Source organism: Arthroderma uncinatum, assembly GCF_011692745.1.
Source record: "Arthroderma uncinatum strain CBS 119779 chromosome Unknown scaffold1, whole genome shotgun sequence".
Classification (NCBI taxonomy): domain Eukaryota; kingdom Fungi; phylum Ascomycota; class Eurotiomycetes; order Onygenales; family Arthrodermataceae; genus Arthroderma; species Arthroderma uncinatum.
The window spans coordinates 3,779,156-3,795,833 of NW_022983863.1; the positions used below are offsets into that span (position 1 = coordinate 3,779,156).

General features: G+C 47.8%; 4 protein-coding genes across 4 annotated transcripts; 3 read left to right on the forward strand and 1 right to left on the reverse strand.

Moving 5' to 3' along the window:
* Positions 1 to 191: 191 nt before the first annotated feature.
* GIQ15_01153 (SipA3) lies at positions 192 to 4,798 on the forward strand (the record flags this gene model as incomplete). The annotated part of the gene is made up of 8 exons (XM_033548570.1): positions 192 to 247; positions 329 to 692; positions 765 to 2,297; positions 2,355 to 3,276; positions 3,328 to 3,414; positions 3,513 to 3,692; positions 3,756 to 4,305; positions 4,378 to 4,798. 8 exons carry the CDS (start codon positions 192 to 194, stop codon positions 4,796 to 4,798), a joined length of 4,113 nt encoding a protein of 1,370 aa, XP_033409521.1.
* A 1,336-nt stretch (positions 4,799 to 6,134) lies between these two features.
* GIQ15_01154 (uncharacterized protein) lies at positions 6,135 to 7,467 on the forward strand (the record flags this gene model as incomplete). The annotated part of the gene is made up of 2 exons (XM_033548571.1): positions 6,135 to 6,349; positions 6,408 to 7,467. The coding sequence occupies 2 exons, from the start codon at positions 6,135 to 6,137 to the stop codon at positions 7,465 to 7,467; spliced, it is 1,275 nt and encodes a 424-aa protein (XP_033409522.1).
* A 5,208-nt stretch (positions 7,468 to 12,675) lies between these two features.
* GIQ15_01155 (uncharacterized protein) lies at positions 12,676 to 13,709 on the reverse strand (the record flags this gene model as incomplete). Its single annotated transcript, XM_033548572.1, has 2 exons — positions 12,676 to 13,376; positions 13,442 to 13,709. The coding sequence occupies 2 exons, from the start codon at positions 13,707 to 13,709 to the stop codon at positions 12,676 to 12,678; spliced, it is 969 nt and encodes a 322-aa protein (XP_033409523.1).
* A 631-nt stretch (positions 13,710 to 14,340) lies between these two features.
* GIQ15_01156 (uncharacterized protein) lies at positions 14,341 to 16,353 on the forward strand (the record flags this gene model as incomplete). The annotated part of the gene is made up of 1 exon (XM_033548573.1): positions 14,341 to 16,353. One exon carries the CDS (start codon positions 14,341 to 14,343, stop codon positions 16,351 to 16,353), a length of 2,013 nt encoding a protein of 670 aa, XP_033409524.1.
* Positions 16,354 to 16,678: the final 325 nt, after the last annotated feature.

Genomic DNA, 16,678 nt, shown 5'->3' on the forward strand with positions numbered 1-16,678 from the left:
CGTGGTAGAGGAAAGCCTCGCTCTCAACGGGCATGGGACTGGCGGACGGCAGCTGGTTCTTCGTGGTTTAATATTCTCCTTATTCTTCTTTTACACACCTTTTTTGACCTGCAGTGTTCTACGGTGGAGGTTTACTGTCTGACGTCGAGTTCCTCGCTGGTACCGGACGCTAGATTGGGCGAGTCGTCCAGATGTCGTCACAGATACAACTGTCGATACCGCAGGAGGGGAGACTGGTGAATGTCGTGTGAGTGCAAGCCTGTGCTATCTATCCCTCGAATAACGGAGCCTACGCTGCTATTGGAATAATGCTAACCCTACGAACTAGGCCTGTGGTTTTAAAGGAAGCTGCTCTGGATTCACCGAGTTTTCGAGCCACCACCGTACATTTCTCGGAGCAGATAGATTATATGGAAAAATGGCTCGACAGTTATATAAAAACAACCGGACGGCTTACCTCCGAGCTGGCGTCGCTGGAGAACATATCGAACGGCATCCTTTCTCATATTGCGTCACCGCCAAATGTCTCCGAAGCTGTGCTCGATCAAGACTACGCCTTGCTTGCAATGAAACGATATGGTGAATGCTTCAAAGATAGCTGGTCCGGAATGATAAACGCAACGAAGCGGTTCGAGTTACAGGTTGCAGAACCGATCAGGGCCTTTATGCAGGGAGATCTACGGACGTTCAAGGTTCGATATATAGTCTCTCGGACACCTTTTTCTTAAAAAAAAAAAAAATATCCATGACTTACCCTTTCCTAGGAGCTACGGCGGAATCTCGATCAGACACAGAAACAATATGACCAACTACAGGCGCGGTATTCCTCTCAGGGAAAGTCAAAAGAACAGTCGTCTCTGAGAGAGGACGCATTCCAACTCCATGAGGCTAGAAAAGCATACCTTAAAGCGTCCCTGGACTTTTCTGTACAGGCGCCGCAGCTCAAGGTTGCGTTGGAAAAGCTCCTTGTAAAGGTCTTCTTCGACCAGTGGCGAGAATTTCGGATCGTCCGGGATGCATGTTCAACGACATTTGCCAAATACGGACAAGAAATGGAGCGGACCAAGGGCTGGACCCACGAGTTGGAAGCGAGCGAGAAGTCTGCTCGTAGGGATTTGTTGGTGGCTAGAAAGCAAATCGAAGAATCTGTTGAATACGCTATCCGACCATCTCGAGAGCTGGACGATTACTCTATATCGACAGTACCATACCTTGGCTCTCACGGACCTGCATCCGTTAAAATGGCAGAAAGCCATGTCTTCTTGCCGGAAAAGCAAGGCTGGCTGAATCTGAGGGTACTTACGGGGAAACCAACGAGAACGGTCTGGGTACGGCGCTGGGCCTTCTTGAAGAACGGCATATTTGGATGTCTAGTTCAGAACCCCAGGACTGGTGGAGTGGAAGAAAGCGAACGCATCGGCGTATTACTTTGCAGTATTCGTCCAGCCTTTCAAGAAGAGCGGCGATTCTGCTTTGAAGTCAAAACTAAAAGCAACACAATAATGTTACAAGCCGAGACACAGAAGGAGCTCACAGATTGGATTGGATCGTTTGAAGCTGCTAAACGAAAAGCCCTTGAAAGTCCCAGCTCGGAGGTGCCGCCATTTGCCAAGTCCAGCGCTCCAGATCCTGCATTTGCGATATCCCAACCACCGGCCCCTGAATTTGCCGCGGACCCTTCTGATTCTTTAACTCCGCACGCCAGCGATGATCAACCAGTTGTCGAGCGTGGGGCTACAACGCCCATACTAGATAGGGATGGTCTAGGTGTCCGGAGTAGCGGTGACTTTGCTCATTCCAGACGGTCTACAGGTCCAGATAGAGACGGTGACGGTAACAGCCGTGACCCCGCCTCAAGGATTATTCAGAAGTTAGATATTCATCGGAAGGTAAATCCGAATTCGCCTCTACTCGTTCCACCTTCGCCCGGTCAACCGTCTAGTGGCATCGCCAGCTTGATATCTGCCAGCCATAGCGCATTTCCCATGGCATCCGCTTTGAAGGACGGAGATACTGAGAATGGCAGAACAAAAGGTGGAGCTGCTAAAGGAGACCGCTCCCAATCTACCTTGGCTCCATCAACGCTTGTCAACCCTCCAGCGCCAACAAGTATGAGCAGAGTGGCTGTTATTGTGAGCGCTGAACGAGGTATTGGTATGGGCCCGACAGATACCGCCAATTCGATACCAACTGGAATGATGGCAAACTTATGGGGAAGCTCGCAGTGGGCGATGGTAAACCATCTTCAACGGGAAGAACCAGCGTTAGCCTCCGCGAGCACCCCCGATCACCCCGTGGTATGTTTGTTGTATTATCTTTTTTAATGGTGCATAATACTAACAATGGGGAACCAGGTGGAAATCACGCCAGATACCCCCTCTAGTGGTAACGGTGTTCCTCAAAGCCGTACTTCCATGACGCGCCATAGGGCAACTGTCAGTCTTGGGGATAGTGCAGCCTTCCAAGCTGACGCCGTAACCGCACCACATGAGTATCCATCCTACTACCCACAGCAGCTGAAGCCGCATGATTCTCAATTCCGTCTGCTGTTCCCACATATACCTAGGATCGAGAGTCTTGTCCTCGTGTTCAGGGCAACATTCAGCCCCAATGACCAACAAGACTTCCCTGGAAGGGCGTTTGTGACAACCCACAATATATACTTCTACAGCAACCATTTGGGCCTTGTTCTAACGACCCGCGCTAATTTGCGCAGTATCACCGAGGTTACAGCAGCTCCTGGTAGGGACTGTGACTTTTTATATCTTCATGTCGTTCCAGAGAAAGGAAGTGATATTCCTGGTCGTATGGGCATCAAGACGTTTTTGGAGCCCTTGAAATTACTCCAGCGGAGACTAAATTATCTCGTTACCAATGCCGCCCTTGATAACCCAGCTGGCCTAGACACGGTTATCAAGACCCTAATCAAACTAGAAACCAATGGCCCGACTAGAACTCCAAGTATGGATAGCTGGGAAGATGTGTCATTGAACACTCCAGCGGATGATGGATCTATTTTACCAAAGCCAGAAAAATTACTGAGAGCCACGACCTATATTGATAATGACCTGGACATGGACCACGCCAAGCAAAACGTCAGCCCACAGGCTTCTCGCATAAGGCTACCGATGCAGCCTGTGGTGTACGAACCACAAGGCTCTCTTAATCTTGCAGCTGAACAATACGTTAATATGAGCCCTAAAGCTTTATTCCTTGTGTTGTTTGGCGATAATAGTCCAATTTGGCAACTGTCTCAGCACCAAAGGAGGGCACAGAGTAAGTATTATAACCCTTAACGCAGTTGTGTTTTAAGCTGACCGAATCAAGATATCAGGCAAGGCCCATGGGTCACGCTACCGTCCTCTCATCTTCGACGTGAGATGGCCTATCAAATTCGTATGGTTGATACTTTTGGTAAGCTTGATGCAAAATAGCCGAAATACCCGGATTTTACTAACGGAGGGATTCAGGACGCTCCCAACTTACCGACGTCTGTGACTATCAGATTATAGACGTATTCAATGATCACCTATGCTACGTTGTTACGGACAAGCGGACACCTTGGCATTTACCGTTCAAGCGGCAATTTAGGCTCGTTAGCAAGACTGTCATCACCCATGTTTCGAAATCAAAGTGCAAGCTGGCTATATTCACGAAGGTTGAATGGATATCACAGCCTTACCTCATCAGTAGTAAGTCTCCAGATAATTGCCTACATGCTTCTCCTAGGAAACGTACTAATTGAATCCACAAAGGCATTATTGAGCGGCAAGCAATGAAGGAACTAGAACAAGGCTCGTTGGATTTGATAGACCTAGTATCCGACCAAGTTAAACGGCTAGGCCCCTACCCTACAACGAAAGGCGCCATTTCCATGTTTGGAAATATCGGACACCAAACAGAGACGTCAAATATCACGGGCATATCCGAAAAACTAAGACAACAACTACAACGTCCACTGAAACAGAGCGGCCTGTTTCCTTTACTATTAGAAACTTCGGGATCACTCTTCCAATCAGCGGTATCCTCCTTGATCATTTGGTTCTGGGCTCTTCTTCGTTGGGGTTGGAAGGTATCCAACGCTAATAAAACCATTCTGTTACTTTTGATCCTCAGCCTTTTGGCTAATGGATTCCACTCGTGGCGTGATACTCTTGATTGGTGGCAGGAGCGTAACGCATCTAACTTTATGGCTCGCCTTGGTGTCCGTCCGAATATAGTTATGGGGAAAGCAGTTTACCTCAGGGACATGGATGATACTGTTGCAATGTCAGCAGGTATCCAAGGCTTCAATAGCAGCACCTGGTTAGTTCATCCTGATCTTATTGGTGTGCCCTAAATAATCATATGATTTGCTAACACATGACCCCTTTGTAGTTTTTCAACCTTCCGTGAGGAAAATGGATTGATGAGGAATGATCTACTGTTACCACCATCAGGAACGCCTGCTCGCAATAAGATCTCGCAGAGTGCTGCTTATCGACTCCAGCGCACCCGCGAAAGACTTGGATCCTACCGCCATAACCTCCTGGTAGGTTTGAGGGTGGTGAATAGCATTGAGAAAGAAGTTCTTCAGCTAGAATGGGAGCGCTGGCTCCGTCGAGAAACTCGAAGGTGCCAATTGCTTGATATTATGCTGAACGAACGTATACAATATCACGATAATGACGACTATGACGGAGTTTTGGGTATTCGACGACAAATTTTGTCCGGAAATCAAGAAGAGATCGAGAAGTGGTATAAAGAGTATTGTTCAAGTTGCCAACGGGATCAGGAGCGGGTTTTTATCGACAATTAGCATCGGCGTCATACTTCATTTCATTACATTTGATTTTCAGCATTCATTGATTCAGGCATCATATATACCCCGTTGGCAGAATTGGTGTTTCCCTGGGACGTATATATATAAGGATGATGTGTTTATTTGTTTATTCTTTTGTATTCGCCATCCCTCAATCTTTTTGAATTGTACAATAGAGCATTCGCCGGAGCGCATCGGGATAGTGCCCATTCAAACTCGTATATCTCTTTTTACTTGTCTCTTACAAGTGTATTCGTCCGTAGAGGAGGCCCTGTAAAGCAAACCTTCTTCGTTGAGGTTTTCAGTGCAATTAATTTTGCCTTGGTTTTGGTGTACCCTCCATCGTCACGTAGTAGACAACAGTACCATCCCCACCCATGCCTCTATTTACCATAGATAGCAACGCCCTCTTCCCTCCCCATGGCTTTTCCTTCTTCAGCCTTATGTATTCTTGCATACCCTTGCTCGCCCGTTCCATGTCAAACGAATCAAGTTGCAAGTCTTCAGTTCGCTTAGGTAACGAGTCATGTATGCCGGCCAGCCGTCGCAACGTCCATTTTTCTCCCTGTGACGTCGGTATTATCCACTCTCGTTCTATTGGCACATCCTCTAGGCGGATGTGATGTTCTATTAGGTATGCCTGTTCGTCTGGGTGGGTGTAAATGGCCTGAGGAGGGGTCCCGGATATTAAGGGTATAGATTGTTCGGTGGAGAGTGAGAACGGCTCATGGACTTTTAACGCCGTCCATTGATGCTGGTGTTCGAGATTATGAAGAATTTCAAGCGTGAGCGCAGTATTCGGAGTAGGAGGATGTGGTTTTGAGGAAATCAGCGATGACACCGCCGATGGAGCTATCGCTGGGGCATGACTCGACATGCTTGGGACGCAGACGCTTCCTACGAGACAGGGGCTCGTGTATAGCAGGTGAGAAGAAGATAGCTATGTTAGTCAAGCCGCGTACTTGCCATCTCCGAACTTAGAGCGCGCAAAGAGAGTGTGCGTTGTTGTATATACTCTCTCTTTCTCTGCGAGAAGTTGGCGATGAGATAAACTTTGATATCGATGGATTTAATCTGATAAGCTTTAGCGCTGCTTACATAATAAGGTACTGGACAGATTTCAAGATCGTCATAGCCCAAAGGGGGAAAAGATAAAGTGCTGCTTCTCGCGCTGCAAATCAACTCCACGTTGCAGTTCCGTATTATATTTGCTTAAAGATTTCTTTTTGCCCTTTTTTCCTACTTTTACACTCTAATCCCCATAAACCCTGAGTCAATGGGACGGTTAGACTCTTGAATCCCCTCCAACCCGGTTCGAATTGATAAATTGACAATGGCACGCGAGAAGCAGAAGGCGCCCGTCCAGCGGGTGCCATCTGGTGGAATCATGCACGCGCCCAAGGACATCCCAGAGATTAATGTTGCGCAAACGAATGGCGCAATAGGACAGCCTGAGAACGGGAAGCCATTGATCAAGGCTTCTTCGGAGCCCTCTCATCCTGGACTGCTACAGCTAGTGATCTGTGTGGCAGGCATATATGCGTCGTTGTAAGGGATCTCTGTGTATTACGTTTCTAAGATATAGATTCTAACTTATGCATTGCAGCCTTTCTTGGGGCGTGCTTCAGGAAGCAATCACCACCACCTACTACCAGGTCCATCCGCCTACTTCCGCAGTCCCGAACCCTCAAACCGAACGATTCACATTCTCCCTTGTTTTGAATACTATACAGTCTTTCTTCGCTGTTGTTACCGGGGTTATGTACCTTTACTTCTCCACACCTCGGGGAGCGAGCATGGCATCCGTATTTCCTACTAGCCGGATTGTTATTCCTTTGATATTCGTCAGCCTATCGTCTTCCCTGGCTTCTCCCTTCGGTTATGCCAGTCTTGCACACATTGACTACGTCACATTCACTTTAGCAAAGTCTTGCAAACTGCTGCCGGTTATGTTCCTTCATCTCACTATTTTCCAAAAACGGTATCCGCTATATAAATACGGGGTCATCCTTCTTCTCACCATTGGTGTGGCGACCTTTACTCTACACCATCCGGGCTCAGGAAAGAAGAAGAGCGGATCCAAGGGACCGAATTCGTCTTCCTTATTTGGACTCTTTCTTCTCTTCATCAACCTCCTCCTGGATGGTCTCACCAATACGACACAAGATCATATTTTCTCGTCTCCAAAATTATATGGCAAATTCAGTGGCCCCCAAATGATGGTTGCTCAAAATCTCATTTCCACCTTCCTCACGAGTTTTTACCTTGTTCTCATGCCTCACCTTTCTACCTCCATCCTCCCACTCCTACCACTACCCATTCCCCCTTCCCAGACATCGGAGCTCTCATCTGCCATGGAATTCCTGGCCCGCCACCCTCAAGCCACCAAGGACGTAGTTGCATTTGGTGCATGCGGTGCCATTGGCCAGCTATTCATATTTTACACCTTGGCGCACTTCTCGTCCCTTCTCCTGGTGACGGTAACACTGACCAGAAAGATGTTGACCATGCTTCTCAGTGTGGTATGGTTTGGTCACCGATTAGGTGGTGGTCAGTGGCTAGGCGTCGGTTTGGTCTTTGGTGGCATTGGGGCAGAGGCCTGGGTCCAGAAGAAGGAAAAGGAGAAGAAGCTCCGGGACAAGGCTAAAGAGGGCAAATCTCTCTAGACGCTTTCAACGCCAACCTATACAGCAGCCTCCGTGGAAGATCGGTTACTATTTTTTTTTTCTACACCTTAGACCCTTGGACTCCTTGTTTACGTCTTTCGTTTCTTATACCTTCCTTCTTTTCACCTTCTCTGCTAGACAAGATTTTCATTCCAGTTAGATGCACCCTGGAGATTCATGTATATACTTATAGTTGCATTATGCATTTCGCATTCCCGAAATATATATCTGCCTTGGATAATACAGGGCCGAAACTAGGGAATTTATTTCTCACACCCAATCATTTCCTTCCTTCAACCATAATAATATGGTATCCAAACCCTGTTTTCACCTCGACATACTGGGGATTCCCCGTGGTGCTTGGTGCCAGCTCATATGCTGCCTTCTCGAAGTCAGGATCTAAGCTCCCTCTAACTTTCCATCCGAGTGACCCGCCTATCAAAATAATATGTTAGAGCTCACCCTCTATAGAAATAGGGGATATATTTTCTTTCAAAGAACAATATTTCTAGTCCAACCAGAGTGATAGAACGCTGTAATGGAGGAAGATCCTACCCTGCCTAGCCTTGTCTTCAGATAATTCTCTAGCAACTTCATCAAATTTGGCCCCTCCTCGTAATTTCTCTAAGGCTTCCTCCTTCTTTGAATGTTTCTCGCACTGTTGTTTATATTACAACATGTAGTGAGTATATAATCATGATATAGAAGTGTAGTGGGTGGGATCCTCCAAGAGGGGCAAAATATCTTCCCATTCCCTGATAATTCCGTAGGTGTAGATCCTCTTGTTCAAAGAGGGGGTAACTCGGTGAGTTAGGCAGTTATGGAAGACTTACAAGTATGTGTCGAACATTTATTGAGGTGGCGGCTTTGAGGCCCTTTCCTCCCTTCCCGCCATCCGAGCTTTCTGTCTCTTTCCCTTTACCTTTACCCTTGCTTCCTTTACTATCTCCTCCTTTGTTTTTTGGAGCCATGAAGGATACTCGTGGCAAAGTGGTCTAGTGTGACTTTACGTACAGCAGTAGCGAGTCTAGACCGGTGTTTTTCAAAGGGGAGGCGAATAAATATCGAGGTAGAGGAGCAAGTAGATACCTAGGTAAGGTAGCCGTTCAAAAAACCTCTATGCAGTTTGTAGGTTTATAGGTGGGCTTGAGAGGGTAGATAGACATGTCACGTGAAACGAGTTTAGTGCACAAAACTTTCTACCTAGTATAAAATGAAGCCAGCACAGTGGGATATAGAGAAAGTGCCAACATGGGACTTAATTGAGAATAAAGAGGCCATCCCTTAAGTTCCACCCTTTCAAATATCAGGAAATATAGCTTCTTTACAGTCGTTTCAGAACATGGGAAACAATTTCCGTCGGGACTTTTCCATCTCTAGTTCAGTTGGGTATATGTTTAAAAATTTTGCTACTTCTGGCCTCCACCACTCATCGTATAGATTGACATGCCATGCTGAGGTATATTCCCAATACTCCGGGTGCCATCCAGCCATCTCCCAATCAATTATTCCTACCACACAGCCATCTTGTACCAAAATATTAAAGGAACTCAGATCACCATGAGTGAAACACGTCTTATATACCTGCCTCTCGTGGGCGCTTATTAGTCGGTCCAGGTCAGCATCATTCACAGGCTTAACCACGTCATGCCGTAGAAATCGGTGGAAGTCTCTGGAGTTTTCGAAAGGCCCAAAACCCTTTGAATTTATACGATCATCATATAACGTCGAATAATTGACGCCGCCGATGTGGTTAGGCCGTGGTGGGGGGAGTGATCGAAGCTCTTCGAGGAGCTTGCGTAACTTTGACCGAAGAGATTCTTTTTCCCCTTCTGAGATGGAGGGCCAGATTTTACCAACACTTACTCCCTTTATCCTTTCCATTAGGATGTAAGTAACACCTCCCTTCTCGAAAGCGCAGATAACCTTCGGGACTGGGATAGATGTGTGACGCGCCACGTAGACCATCGCCTCAGCCTCTGAGATATGCCTTGATGACCCATATTTCACACATACATTAGATGTGAGCATGAGAACGCCTCCTTGGTGTGGTCTGAAAGGGCGCAGGAGTGCGATAGAGGCGAGCGTGAGAACTCGTCGTAGCCATGAGTTATTGATACCGTGGCGTGTATCTGGCCGTTTTTGAGTGGGGCCCGTAGACGATGAATCTGTTAATCGAAGAAGTTTCATCTAAAGAGATACGGCGATGAAGATAGGGCAACGTCAACTGTGGTTCTCGATCAGTTCCTCGCCATAAAAGAGAGTAACGAGGAATTGGCGCAGAATCCGAGGATAGGGACATGGATAATTGAGGATATTAAAATATGGACCCCTTAAAATATCACTCTTTTTCAACAGGAGTTCTCTTCCGGTATTTGGGCGCAGGATACTAAAAGTATCCGAAAGTGAATTTCACTTCATGGATCACTTGTCCATCAACTTAGGTGTAAGTATAAATTGACCTCTTAAGAAAACGTCAACTTACACACTAACGCACTATGGAAGCCAGCCATGCTCCTTGTCTTTAAGTGATCCCCGTTAATTCTCAAACTGATGAAGATGGAGTGGTTTTAAGCTAAACTCAGGCACATGACGTCAATTTTTTCGAAACTCGGATTAGTCATAAATTCAATTTTGACTACACGTTGATATTTGCTCGAACTTCGCCATTGCACCTATTCCTCTACCTCCTACCCTCAATGGCAAGAAAACACTAGGACTCTTAACGAAGACTTGAATTGTGGTGCAATACTTCATACTCGCTTTACGTACGACGAAATTAGAGGTATTAACCAGAGATTGGATCTTATTCAAGAGATATCAAATAGTATACCCAATTTTACCCTATACCCTCGACGGTGCTGAATCCGTTTATCTTTATCACACCGTGCCAAACCGCCAGGTAAAAGGATACAAAAGGGCCAGATATACACAAAGGAAACTCGAAAGGACTGGTTTGGGGGCCCATCAAAAGCGGCTTTCAAATGAACGACTGACAAATTTAACTTGTCTTCACCTCGCCCTAATTTTGACAGCCCCGGTACTTTATTTGGCTGCTTGGCGAGGACGAATCACTCTTTGATCAAACCGGAATAAAGTGCGCCACATTGCGTTCTTGCCCCGTAACGGCAGCATCCACCCTGAGGGTTGCATTCGTAAGCGTCGGTCGGCTTCCCACCCCTTCCAAGGCTGAGCATCACGCTTCCCCAGCCACAGTATTGTCCCTGGGAAGTGCCGACTCTGCACCTACAGCCATTGTACGTGCATGAGAGTGTGTTATCGGCTTCTGGGGCTGGTGTGGCCACGGCGAGAGCCAGAATGCTGGTGAAAACGGCGAAAGATGTAAGCTTCATTTTTGTGGCAGAGCTATCGGCTGAATTTTCTTTGAAGATGGTCAGATTAGCGGGCAGGGATGACTTTGTATACAGAAGTGAGATTAAGAAAGGTATGTTATCACGCACCGAGAATAGTCGGTATTCTTTTCGTCTGGAATGTGCTTGATGTTCTTGCTTCGAGTCTGATTGTTAGGAGGTGTCCGGTGTCGAAGAGCCCTATATATACCCGATCTACCCATGCTCATGCACTCACGCTGTCGTGGGGGCTTGATGTAACGGTGCAGGCTCGCTGCCATATTTGCTGACCACCAATTCTGGATCCCCATGCTCTTGCATTCCTCCAGCTTTGCCCTTGACGCGTAATATAACACATAGTTCGACTTGTTTTGGCCATCGAGCTGTATTAAAACCAACTGGTGGATGCCAACCAAGCCATTTCTCACAATTTCGTTCATTGCGCTTCCCCATCATACCCACACCTAAATTGGAGAGAGAAATTACATGGTGGCAACTACCAATGTCCTTAGAAGGGGGCTAATATACTATGGTTTAAGATACGAGCCAGCTGTTGTTATCAACTTGGCTGGGCTCTATATTAAGTGACACCAGGAGAATGAAAGAATAAGACAGCAATAGGCACCCACAGCAGGTATCGGATATGATGGAACCATATTCTTCTCTGATTATATTAGAATAATACGAGAAAGTAAGTGATGCTTCAACCAGGAGTGGCACATCTCCACGGAAGTTCAAATCCACCCCGCTGGTAGATAGGAAGAGCTGAGCTGTGGCCAGGGTGCCCTGCGGAACTCAAGTCTTATGTCTACATACATAACTCTGGGTGATGAGATCTAAACACATCAAGACTTTGGTTTGGACTACAACGTACTACGCAAGGTTACATAGCTGCACAGGCATCTAGATGCAAAGATTTCTTGGAGCTGAATCCATTTTTCTCCAAATGATGAAGTCGGCAGTGGACGGCTGAATTACATGTAGTAAATTTCGTATCCGTTAGTGGTCGATGCAGGACATGAGGCTCTGAGCGTAGATTCCTCGATCTCCGCATTAATGCATATAATCAAAACTACCAAAGAGACCACACGACTAGCGAGCACATCCCGGAAACTCTCCGCTATCCAGCCTGGGCGTCATAATTAACCACAAGGCATTCGGCTTGGGCCAACATGGACATGCGAGCAAATGATGCTGGATAGGAGCGGTGCCCTTTCTTGCCCAGACGGCGGCCTCGTATTAAGTATTGATTATGGCTAAATACTGAGCCTAGATCTATACCACGCGCGGGGTAGTTAATATAGCATGCAACCATATCTCCTCGGTCGCTCTTCTATCGGTTACTAGTGCTGACTCTGTGTCAATGTTTATATTAGGTCACTGACAGGCCTAACCCCAGCGTATACTTTGGAACGGGATATTAGAAGATGGGAGTTATCTACCTGTGGGGAGGGGGCTCACGGAATGATCTGGATTGGGATTCGTGATACAATAACGGTTTTTTATAGTTGAACACACGATATGCCTCGATATGGCTACCGAGGATGAATCAGGGTACAGCCCTGTGGAAGAAAAATAGTGATTTCTAGGCAGCGTAGTTCGTATTCCATTTTGCTTGCATCGCCATCGATCAACATCGTTATGACTATCATTATAGGGTATGACGTCCAATCTGTCTCAAGGCCGGTAAAATTTGGTGGTGACATAAAGACTGTCCGGATGAGCTATAGTTATGAGCTGATTCTTCACTATGGCCCTTTCTTCCTAGACATTTTGATGAATATCACTTAGCCATGGCGTTGGTGTAAAATGATGATTTATTTTTGATTATTATTATATACATATGGGATATCTTGTTCTATGGCAACTCAAAAGCCTCTCCTCCCCCAGCGTCCCTGCGACCACCTGGATTGCTGCGCACTGGGAGCGAGCCGAGCATCTCGCTGGCAGATCTCTTATGGGCATCGTTCATCTGACTACTCACTGGGAGTGAGCCTGGTAGCTCGTCGTGCATCTCCGGCGGCCCCGGGGGCGTGTACTTGCCAGACTCCTGGCCGCTAATCATGGGCATGACCTGGCGGGCGCGCCGCCGTCGCCGTAGTAATAGCAGTATATAGGCCCCGGCCGCTATACCAATCACGCCAGCAGCCACGCCCACTCCGATGCCTGCTTTTGCGCCAGTGCCGAGGCCCGTCTTTTCAGGGATGGCCGTCGTTGAGCTTGTGGTGGTAGGGCTAGCCGTCTGCGTTATTATCACAGTTGTCGCTGGTCGGGTTATTATGCCCGCCGAGGAGGACGATGTCGATGTCGATGTCGACGTCGTCGTTAAAGTTTCAACACTTGTTGTTGATGTAATGGTAGTCGTGCTATATGATGTGGTTATCGTATCGTCTGCTTTGATTACTTTGAAACCCCCAGACACGGCCTTCTTGGTATTAAAAAAATCGTATTTTTCCGCTCCTTTCTTGAGTTCGAGATGGTACGGCGACCATTTTAGATTGTCTTTTGAAATATCCAGGATTAAATCATCGATGTACCCGTTCCTAGGGTCAAGACCCTCTACAATGTTGGCTCGTCAGCATTACTTCCAAATCTAGGATACCGATATGCTATACCCAACGTACCATAGATTAACTTGGAATATGGCACGCCCTCACTGCTCACCCACTCAGATACCAGCCAGACACTGTATGACCCTGCCTCACCCAGGCATTCCTTAATGTCCTCGCTCGACCAGCCTCCCACCTCAACATGAAGTATGGCCCCGTTTGTATATTCTGGGTTCGAACTCGCTGCCGTTGATGGGTGTTTGAACTCTACACCCGCGCAATCCGCTGCCACGAGGTGGATGCCGTGGAGGAGCAAGAGGGCGAGATATAGGATGTTCATCATCGCAATGATGGAGGACGACAAGATGAAAACGCGACTTCGACGACCATCGTGGAGTTCAAATATAACAGGAGCAAAAGGGGCGGAGCTAACCCTTGGGTATCATGGGTGCTTTTACGTATCAATAGCAGGGTATCTCTGTAAATAAATAAAACACCCATGTCGCGATATCTTGAAATGCCCAACGAGATGCAGCGCTAGGCATAGTAGATGTTGGTTCTGCAGTCCATCACCACCAGGGTAGCACTTGGTATCCAACAATCCCCGTTCCAACAACATCCACTGCTCAAAGAGTCAAGAATAATGGTTGAAATGCCAAATTAGTCCCTTATACTTCGATAGAGCAATCTCTCTCTCCTAGCCATGATACCGTTGCATCGCATACTGCTATGCCATGCTATGCTCAGAGGCCTGTGCTGGTTATATATAGCCAACTGAAACCCGCTGCGGCACGAGTCTCGTATAGCTCACACACTCATTGGACAGCGACTAATACCCCTGGATGGAATACCGCAGATCACATATGATGTCGAGATTAATACCAACACAAAAACCACAACCATGTGAGGTTTGCCTCCCACGTCTTTCGAAGGAACTGCTGGCCCTAACTTCCAACTCACCAACCGTCGCCTAAATGGCTACCCAGGACCACCAGAATGAATCAGGCGGTAGCGATTTTGCGCGGGCCCTTGCTGGGCTGTTAACAGCTCAGAACTCATGTCCGGTGCATGAGGAATGTGATAGCACCTGTCCTAGACGTATCGGTATCCGTCGATATCGAGAAATGCCCGATGGTGAGAGGCGAGATGAAGTGGACATGAGAGCGCAGTTAGCAGCGATGAGTCTCGTTACAGGGACTCTTGAACGAACAGAGCCGCTAGCAATTGGTGACGATGTGCCTCATTTTATATACTCGCCTCTCGCACGACCAAATAGTATGATCCGGCTGTTAAAGATTAAACGGGGCATCTTTAGGGCTGACCCTGTTGACTGTGAAATGATCCATTTCGATATCAGTAGCGCCCCCGCCTATGGAGCCCTCTCATACTGCTGGGGAGAGCCTCCAGAAGATCGCAAGGTTTTGTGTAATGGCAAGGTATTCTACAGCCGGGCTAGTCTTGAGCGCGCACTGAAGCGACTTCGTGCTGGGTTCAGACCCGGCCAAAGAGAGGAGTATATCTGGGCGGATGCTCTCTGTATCAACCAGCGGGACCTCGCCGAGAAAGACTGCCAGATTCGTCTTATGGAGCTCATCTACTCGAGTGCAGCCACTGTTTATATAGACCTTGGAGACACGGAAGGTTCTGAGATCTCACTCGGCGGCATGACGCTTCGGTTTGGCGGAGCTGGAGGGATGGGCGCGCAGGACATACTGACTGAATCAGACCACCAGGATCACCCTTTTCATTACAAGACGGCCTTCCAGGCCCTTGCCCAGCCGTGGTTTACTAGGACATGGACCATCCAAGAGGCTGTCCTGGCTCGACGGGCCAAATACATATTCCAGGGCAACGTCTTTACCCAGGAGCACCTGGATAGCATCCTTAGCGTAGATTCCATGCGAGCAAACCCAACCCGTCTCCGTGAATTAATGGAAAACAACGTTGGGGCACGAGGATTTTTGAACTACTCCAAGCTACAGAAGATTAGGAATTACGACGGGAAGATGGACTCATTGGAGTTGATCCAGCTTACGCGAGACTTTGCAGCAACCTATCCAGAAGACAAGATCTTTGGGTTATTTGCACTGATGAGTGATGCGGATCGCGAAGCAATCGGGCCTTATACTCGATCCGTAGAGCAAGTCTTCCGACGTTTTGCCGCTTTGCAAGTTCGTCGAGGCCGAACCATCACGATGCTCAATAGTGCAGGCCTCCAGAGACGACGCCTTCAGGGAGTTAATCTCCCTTCTTGGGTACCGGACTGGACAGCACAGGGCATGTCACCGAAAGATATCTCCACTCTCCGACCAGTGCCATACTCGGCATCGGGGGCTGCACAGGCGAATGTTCAGCTCATTGGCGATGCAACAGGAGCAGGAGGGCTCAGCATTCGCGGCCTCCTCATAGGCACCATCGACGCCGTAGCACATGTGCATAGCGCACCTCGAACACCCCAAGGCGGCCCTGACTTTCTAGTCTTCCACGACAAGTTCCGTGCTTCCTTCGATGAACTTGTCCGTCAGAGTAGGTCCATATATATCAATAACGATGAGGCGTTTGCTCGCCTCCTGCTGATGGATGATATGTATACGGGCCGCAACGCTATCCAGTATAGCAGTCCCATCGTTGATCCTGCAGCGACGTACAGGGAAGCGCTGGCTGCATGGAGAGAAGGGAAAGCAGACTATCAGCGTGCAATGGGAGGCGGTAAAATGACTGCCGTACAAACATATCAGATGCAGGCGAGCACAGCGGCTATTGGCCGCGGTTTTGCAACCACAAGGGCTGGATATATTGGATTGGTGCCGCCTTACGCACAAGTTGGGGATTTAGTAGTGGTGCTTTTTGGTGCTGCAGTCCCGTATATAGTGCGCAGGGTGCAGAATGGATATTTGCTCATTGGCGATGCGTTCGTCCACGGTTTTATGTATGGTGAGGCTTTGGGGAGGCAGGAATTCCAACCGGTGGATATCGTGCTTGTTTGATGCCTTGTGTCAAGAGTGTGGCCGGATATCCCATCGTTCAAGCCTCATCCAACATTTACCACCCAAACTAGCCGCCCCTTTCGATTGAATACCACATGAACCATGATGCAAGGGACACATGGCCATCACGCAACGTCTCTCGACGCGAAGACTGCAACATTACCTATATATATTCGGCGCCAGAAGTTCCGCCAGGGAAAAAAAGGGGACGCCACTGAGCAGTTACCAGTCGGCTGGGTGACCACCAATGAAACCGGACCATCGTTTATCTATTTAGTTTTCTTCCACTTTAAACCTCCTTCATGCTGAATGCGGCGGCTATATC